The 8024-nt window shown below is 42.9% G+C and overlaps 1 protein-coding gene across 1 annotated transcript; it reads left to right on the top strand.

Annotated features, from left to right (window-relative positions):
• The first annotated feature begins 7321 nt into the window (after positions 1-7321).
• LOC120090671 lies at positions 7322-7630 on the top strand. Its single transcript, XM_039048389.1, has one exon. The coding sequence runs from the start codon at positions 7322-7324 to the stop codon at positions 7628-7630; it is 309 nt and encodes a 102-aa protein (XP_038904317.1).
• The last annotated feature ends 394 nt before the right edge of the window (positions 7631-8024 follow it).

Here is an 8024-nt window from a genome sequence, read left to right as displayed (position 1 = left end):
AGATTGTGCATCGCGGTGATTGTGATGTCATGAAATCGCAATGGAGCAACAACGTTGTTGATCCATTTACAAAAGACTCTCACGGCTAAAGTATTCGCAGAGTCACCTGGAGAGTCTGGGTCTGCGGGACATGCGGCATCTTGTCTAGGGAACAAGTGGGAATGATACGTGGGAATGCCTAGTTTATTGTATATTGTACATGTCTTTATCTTGTATTGTACATTAGTCTCCCGAGACATTAAGACAAGTGAGGAAGATTATTTGGTTGGTGATCCTAATTCTCTCGGAGTCTCGTAGTCTTATAATAGATAGCACACATTGTTAAGAATCAAAATAATAGTTATTTTTATCTGGCATTACTCATATCCAATAAACAAAGCTCCATGGTTATCGTATATAAATTTAGCACGTATATGAAGATATATATAGTGGATCATGCCTTAAGTGATAAACTAAATAGGTCTGTAGACATCTCACCTAAACGACCATAGATGACATGACCTCAATCCTGAGTGTTTTAGGAACTCCTGCCTTTGAGGGCAGTCCTTTGATTAGTATGGGTGAGCGTGGCCAGATTGCCAACTCAACATGCCTACCTTTTTGGGGACTTTTCTGATTTGGGAACTGGGAACTCAATTACACAAGATGGAATTCACTGTTTCCTCGAAGCAGGAATAAGTAGATAGATTGCTCCCTTAAGGGTTGATTCTGGGGCTTGCACATAGTGGCCACAACTTCTATTTGGAAGAGAGGACTCAGTCATAGTAGGACTATGACTTATGTTTATTAGAGGGATCAATGGTACTTAAGGAGTTAGATGTAACTACAGGGGCATAACGATTATTGGCCTAGCTGTACTTACGGGCGATCTGTGAAGGGTTATCGCACTTTGATTAGTTGATATGGACACATATTATATCTGTGGTAAGGAGAGTTCAACTGTCGGTCTTTAAGGGAGTTCCGGGCAGTTAACGGATAGTGGATCCCATGAATAAAGAGTTTAGTCAGTTATTCACGTATCGTAGGAGCTTCAAGCTATAGGTTCATAAGGTCCCCTTGGTAGCTCAATGGATTCAAGTTAAGAATCAGTTTTTGGTGTTGATTTGAAATGTTCAAATTGACAAGAGGTAATTCGATTATATATGATATGATCAGTATGGTGTATGAGATACATCAAGTGGAGGGTTAATGTAAATGAGATTTACATTAAGTGCCATGGAATAGAAAAAGCGCTATGGTTTGTATGTTTCATGAGATAAAATATTAAAACTATAGGTTATAAATATAGTATGATAAGTTGGTTATCAGCTTTCAGCTGTTGTTGCTCGACAATTCTCCCCCTAAATTGGATATTTATATTTATAATAATATTAATTATTGGATAATTATCTGCTTTTCTCTAATAACCAATTGAGTGAGAGGTTATTGGTGGTTTCATGGTAACCGTGAGATAAAAGAAAAAATGTTTTCCTAAATTTAGTATGTGAATTGAGAGATTCTATTCTTAGAAAGTTCTCACGGTGGCTGCTAAGTAAATGAGATTTACTAAATGACAGTTGAAAGAGAGACTAGACGATCCTGGAGTGTTTCTATACGATAGTCACTCAGTTGGCCGATTAGCTAAACGATCGCATAGCTTCGGTTAAACGATTGGGCATCGTCTCTACGATAGACATTTTCCATCTCCCATTTGCTCAATCGTTTACACGATTGTTCTTCCTCCGGTCTTGTCCTCTAACCAAGTCCACATAGAGCCCACACTTCTAGATTCTCACACCGAGAATATCAAGGTAGCCATTGTGGTGGTGTCGTACTCAACTCAACATAGTCGAGGTTTTTGGAGGCCATTCTTTGAGATCTCTGTGTTTGTGATCTTGGTGTTCGTTGTGTTCGTGGCTACTGCGATCGTGCTGCAGTTGAAGTGTTTGAGCGTTCATGTTTTGCAGTCTTGGAGTCTGTTCGAGCGTTTGGGATCAAGGGTGTTGAAGATGAGTCTTCAAAGATATGTGTAATTCTTCCCTTGATCATAGAAAAATATCCTGTAATTTCAGTTTGTGCATAGCCTGTATGTTTCCGTTTCTTGATTGTAATTGTTAATGTTCATATACGAGTGGGATTTAGAACGATCATTCGACTGCTCATGGAAATCCTTATGTACGATTTCCTTCATTGTACTAAAGAAGTTGATCCTTAAATTGGCTCGTGAGAGAAAAATAGAGCTGAATCTAGATGAGCTGGTCCAAACAAATCATGCCACGGTGATGGTAACTCCAAGCGTGTTGGCACCAATCATATGTTATAAAGAAAGTGAGAGTTTGGTCTAGGTTAGGACGTTCGAACCGGTGGTTGTGTGATTTTAGCGAGAGGTCCAAGCCACAAATCCTCAATGCGGAGGAGAGCACGTTGATAACGATGATAGTGAAGATTGGATCCTTGTGATACGTCGTAAGAAGAGAGGATCAAATTCTACCCAAAAAGAGTCGCGCTCTTATCGAGGTTACAGGAGAAGGAGCAAGACACAAAAAAGGAAGGGTAGAAAGAAGGCTTGAAGGCCTAAGGCTATTGACGAGGGTGATGAGGACGTTCCTCACCCCAGGCGACAAGTAACATTGGTAGATTTCCTCCTGAAGAACTTTTGCAATTGAGGTTTGGAAGAGACGCCAGAGGCTGCTACTTGTCATGCTGTCAGTTCTGCGAAAGAAGAGGATGCCCTCCCAAGCCCATTAAAATCGATAGAAGAGCCAAAGGGCTTATCTCTATTTAGTATAGACGACCTGCTCTCACTCCCACAAGAAGCCAAGACGACCCTCATTGAGGCATTGTTGGAATCCAACGTATCTGGTGCACCGACCTCTGCAGCACGTACGTATGGCTCGTGTTGTACATCCATGGGCTTCTCAGACGAAGATCTGCTGCTGGGATCCAAATTGCATAATAGGCCTTTGTACGTCTTTGGATACATTCGAGAACAGAGAGTGGGTCAAATCCTCATCGACAACGGATCCCTTGTCAATATAATGCCTAAGACAACTATGAAACAACTGGGCATACTCATGGAGGAGCTATCAAACAACAAATTAGTGATTCAGGGTTTCAATCAAGGTAGCCAAAGGGCGATAGGCATGGTTAGCTTAGAGCTTCTCATTGGCGATCTGAAGGCTGATGCGCTGTTTTATGTGATAGACTCAAAGACCACCTACAGGTTGTTATTGGGGAACCCTTGGATTCATGGGATTAGTGTGATTACATCGACACTACATCAGTGTTTCAAGTTCTACCACGATGGGATTAAGAAGGTTGAAGCCGACTCTAATCTGTTTTCTGAGGCCAAATCTCACTTCGCAGATGCAAAGTTTTACCTAAAGAGCGAGAATTATGGTGAAACAATACCAACAAAGACCTCATTGACAAAGAAAGCAGGTGGATCTCGGTCGAGGTCGCCAATAAACACAGAGAAAGGGATGGGTAGCAAGGTACAAGCCTCTAGCCCAAAAGAGAGTAGGACATCCTCCAGTGTTAGAGAGACACCCGTGGTAAGGGACGAAAAAGCCTCAAAACCTTCGATCCTGCACTATGTCCATTTGTTCAGACGGAAAAAGAGTGAGTCACCTTTTACGGAATGCTCAAAAGGTTTTCAGGTTAGTGACATAGAAATTCTAAAGGAGAGTTTCGTCACACCCCTCACGTCGATAACGAAGCAGGAAGTTCACAAGCCAGAGGCAGAAGTGATGGAGTTAAAGCTGCCTAAAAAACGAACTAATGACAAATTCGATCCTAAGGCTTACAAGCTATTGGCAAAGGCGGGTTATGACTTAACAACTCATACTGAGTTCAAGAGTTTGAAGATTTATGTCCAACCTCGACTCTCGTCGACCTAAAAGAAGCTTTTGCAAGAGAGACACGCTATACCTATGTTGAGGGCGAGACTCAGATATGAGCCATTAGAGCCAGTCCGCATAATCAGAAAGACGAAAGGGAAAGTAGCCAACAACAATCATATCATTGTAGAAGACGTCGATGATACAAGGGGAAGGAGGGCAAAGATAGAAGAGCCTCAGCGTTCGACTGTATTACACCGTCTGTCGCACGCGCCTTGGTCTTCGAGAGATTAAGCATGACAGAAGCAAAAAAGAGAAGCCTACATACGATTTCGAGAGTTACTCGACGCTAAGTCTTTCGAAGATTGACTCTACCAAATGAAGGAAAGGAGAAAATCATCTGTCAACCGCAGGTGGTGATGCGACCGTTAGCCTTCGAGAGACTAGGTGCAATTTCAAAGGAAAGCAAAGGAAAACCCTGCACTCCCGTTTTTGGTCGCCTGAAGCACGAGAGGGTTGAAGATCCCCTCGATGAATATATCCCTAGTTAGATAAAGGGAAAATCCTGTGGTGACGCCTCCGAAACGACTATAAGAAAGAGGGGACCGATACCCCAAGCGTCAATTTAGCAACGCCTCGACCTTAAAGACGTTGAAAGGCCATTGAGCAAGAAGCCATCAAGAGAGGCAAGAAGTGATGGAGAAATCCATAGTACCGTCCCCTCACGCATGAAACGAAAGACCTTTTTTACTTTAAACACAAATGAAGGCTCGCTCAAAGTAAAGAGGCGTGACATTGTTTTCACCAATCCTCAGAATGGAAATTTAGAATCGGAGGAAGGAAAAATTTCGTGCCACTACATCACCATCACCAAAGAATCTAAAGAAGGTATGACTGAGGAGGAAGTGGAGGATGCTCCACAAAGTCTAGATAACGATGGTCAATCCACGGTGGACGAGATGTCGAGACTAGATCCGAAGGTAGTAGTCCACCATCTCGCGATCAAACAGGGGTGTTGACCCGTTAAGCAGGCTCAACGATGCTTTCGGCTGGAACTATCCCCCAAATTGAGGTTGAAGTCAATAAGTTGATTGAAGCTGGGTTCATCCGTGAAGTCCAACGTGGATAGCCAACATTGTCCCAGTTAGAAAAAAGAATGGACAGCTTCATGTCTGCGTGGACTTTTGCGACCTAAACAGCGCATGACCGAAAGATGATTTTCCATTGCCCATAATAGAGATCATGGTCGATGCGACAATGGGACATGAGGCCTTACCCTTCATGGATGGATCATCCGGGTATAACTAGATCTGAATGACACTTGCGAACGAGGAATTGACGGCATTTCGAACCCCAAAAGGGATATATTGCTATGGTGATGTCCTTCGGGTTGAAGAAAGCTGACGCTACTTATCAACATGCCATGCAGAACGTGTTTGATGATATGTTGCAAAAACACGTGGAATGTTGTGTGGATGATCTTGTGGTCAAGATCAAGCAACGACAGGACCACTTGAAAGATTTAAGAACCATGTTTGATCCCTTGCGAAAGTACCAGTTAGAGATGAACCCCCTCAAATACGCGTTTGCCATAACTTAACTTCAGGAAAGTTTCTGGGCTTCGTTGTGAGACATCGAGGGATAGAGATAGATCAATCCAAGAACAATGTCATCTAGAAGATGCCAAGACCAAGGAATCTACATGAGTTGAGAAGTTTGCAAGGATGTCTGGCCTACATCCGGAGGTTTATTTCTAACCTGGTAGGGCGGTCTCAACCCTTTCAAAGACTGATGAGAAAGGGAGACAAATTCGAATGGGATGAGGCCTGCTAGAATGTTTTCGATAGCATAAAGAGGTACCTGATCAACCCTTCTGTCTTTGGAGCCCCAGTAGTGGGCAAGCCATGGATACTGTACATCGCACCACACGATGGATCACTGGGGTCACTGTTGGTATAAGAAGGATAGAAGGGAAAAGAACATGCTCTCTACTATTTAAGTAGGACCCTAAACAAAGCTGAGATCAACTATTCTTCTATCGAGCAGACGTGCCTTGCGCTTTTCTTCGCCATAGATAAGTTGAGGCACATAATTGCAAAATCCGATCCCATCAAGTCTGTTCTGTCCAAGCCAATCATCTCGGGGCGTTTAGCCAAGTGGGCAATCATGCTTCAACAGTATGACATCGTTCTGTCTCTTATACACATCTAGATGTGTATAAGAGACAGGTTTAAGGCTGTGTGTCATGTTCTTTGACGCGGCATGGAGAAGTGGTGCGGGGACAGGTATCGTCCTAATTTCACTAGAAAAGCACATGCTGCCTTATAGCTTTGCACTTGCCGAGTTATGGTCGAACAATGTCGCCAAATACCAAGCCTTGATAATTGGCTGTCTCTTATACACATCTAGATGTGTATAAGAGACAGGCCTTATAGCTTTGCACTTGCCGAGTTATGGTCGAACAATGTCGCCAAATACCAAGCCTTGATAATTGGTCTCCAAATGGCCTTGGAAATTGGGGTAGCTTGTATTGAGAATTTCGGTGACTCAAAGTTGATAATCAATCAACTTTTATGATAGTATGTTGTGAAACATGACGACTTGAAACCTTACTTCACTTGCGCTCGCCAGTTGATGGAAAAGTTCGAAAGCGTGACATTGGAGCATGTCCCGAGGATGAAAAATAAGAAAATGGATGCCTTGGCAAACCTAGCTACTTCCTTAACGATGCTGGATAATGTGCCCCTTAATATATCGCTTTGTCAGAGATGGGTTATACCTTCGATCGGGACTGTATATAAGAAAATGAATGCAATATTAGTCTCCCTAACCGACCAGGAAGACTGGCGGCAGCCCATCATAGATTACCTCGAGCATGGAAGGCTTCAGACGACCCCTACCGTAAAACCGAGGTTCGAAGGAGGGCTACACATTTCATTTACTACAAATGGGTCTTATACCGTCGATTTCTTGAAGGACTCTTCCTTTGATGCCCCGATAAAGAGGAGTCAGCAAAGGCTCTGGAGGAAGCACATTCAGGCGTATGCAGCGCGCATTAAGCTGGACCAAAACTACAATTTCAGTTGAAAAGAATGGGTTTCTATTGGTCGGGGATGATCCAGGACTCGATGGAATATGCAAAGAAGTGTGAAGCCTGTTAATATCACGCAAATTTCATTCATCAACCACTCGAGCCTCTACATCTGACTATAGCCTCGTGGCCTTTCGAAGCATGGAGGCTTGATCTGGTCGGCCCTATAACACCTAAGTCATCAGTAGGGCACTCCTATATTCTCGCAGCCACTGACTACTTTTCAAGATGGGCTGAGGTTGTCGCTCTAAGGGAAGCTAAGAAAGAAAATGTGGTGGATTTTATCCGCACTCATATCATTTATCGGTAAGGTATTCCCCATCGAATCGTGACGGATAACGGAAGACAATTCTCTAACAACTTGATGGACAGGTTATGTGAAAAATTCAAATTCAAGCAATACAAGTCGTCTATGTATAATGCTGCCACAAACGGGTTGGCAGAGGCATTTAACAAGACATTGTTCAACTTGTTGAAGAAAATTGTTTCCAACTCGAAGAGAGATTGGCAGGAGAAGATCGGTGAAGCGTTGTGGGCTTACCGCACCACTCATTGTACCCCTACAGGAGTCACCCCATACTCTCTCCTTTATGGGGTAAAATTTGTCATTCCTTTGGAAAGAGAAATTCCATCACTAAGAATGACAGTGCAAGAAGGGCTGACTATAGAGGACAATGCCAAACTGTGGCTCCAAGAGTTGGATGCACTGGATGAAAAATGAGAAGCTCAACAAGCGTTGGAATGTTACCAAGCGCGAATGTCTAAAGCCTTCAATAAACATGGAAAGCCTCGGTCTTTTTAAGTTGGTGATCTAGTGCTTGCCGTAAGAAGACCAATTATCACGATAAGACATACGGAGAATAAGTTTGCACCTAAATGGGATGGGCCTTACGTCGCCAAAGAAGTTTACACAAATGGAGCATACAAGATAGTTGATCAAGATAGGATAAGAATCGACCCAATCAATGACAATTTTCTCAAGAAGTTTTACGCTTAACAAATGTAAAAAAAAAGGGGGAAAAAATCTTTGTACGAACTACGTTGGGACTTGATCCCTGTTATTATAAAGGGTATGTAGGCAACTTAAAGAAATTTAAGTTCAGTCGCGCATAAAA

This window comes from Benincasa hispida, chromosome 11, assembly GCF_009727055.1.
Source record: "Benincasa hispida cultivar B227 chromosome 11, ASM972705v1, whole genome shotgun sequence".
NCBI classification, from domain to species: domain Eukaryota; kingdom Viridiplantae; phylum Streptophyta; class Magnoliopsida; order Cucurbitales; family Cucurbitaceae; genus Benincasa; species Benincasa hispida.
Note: the sequence above shows the minus strand (reverse complement) of the source record. Positions and strands in the feature narration are given on the sequence as shown.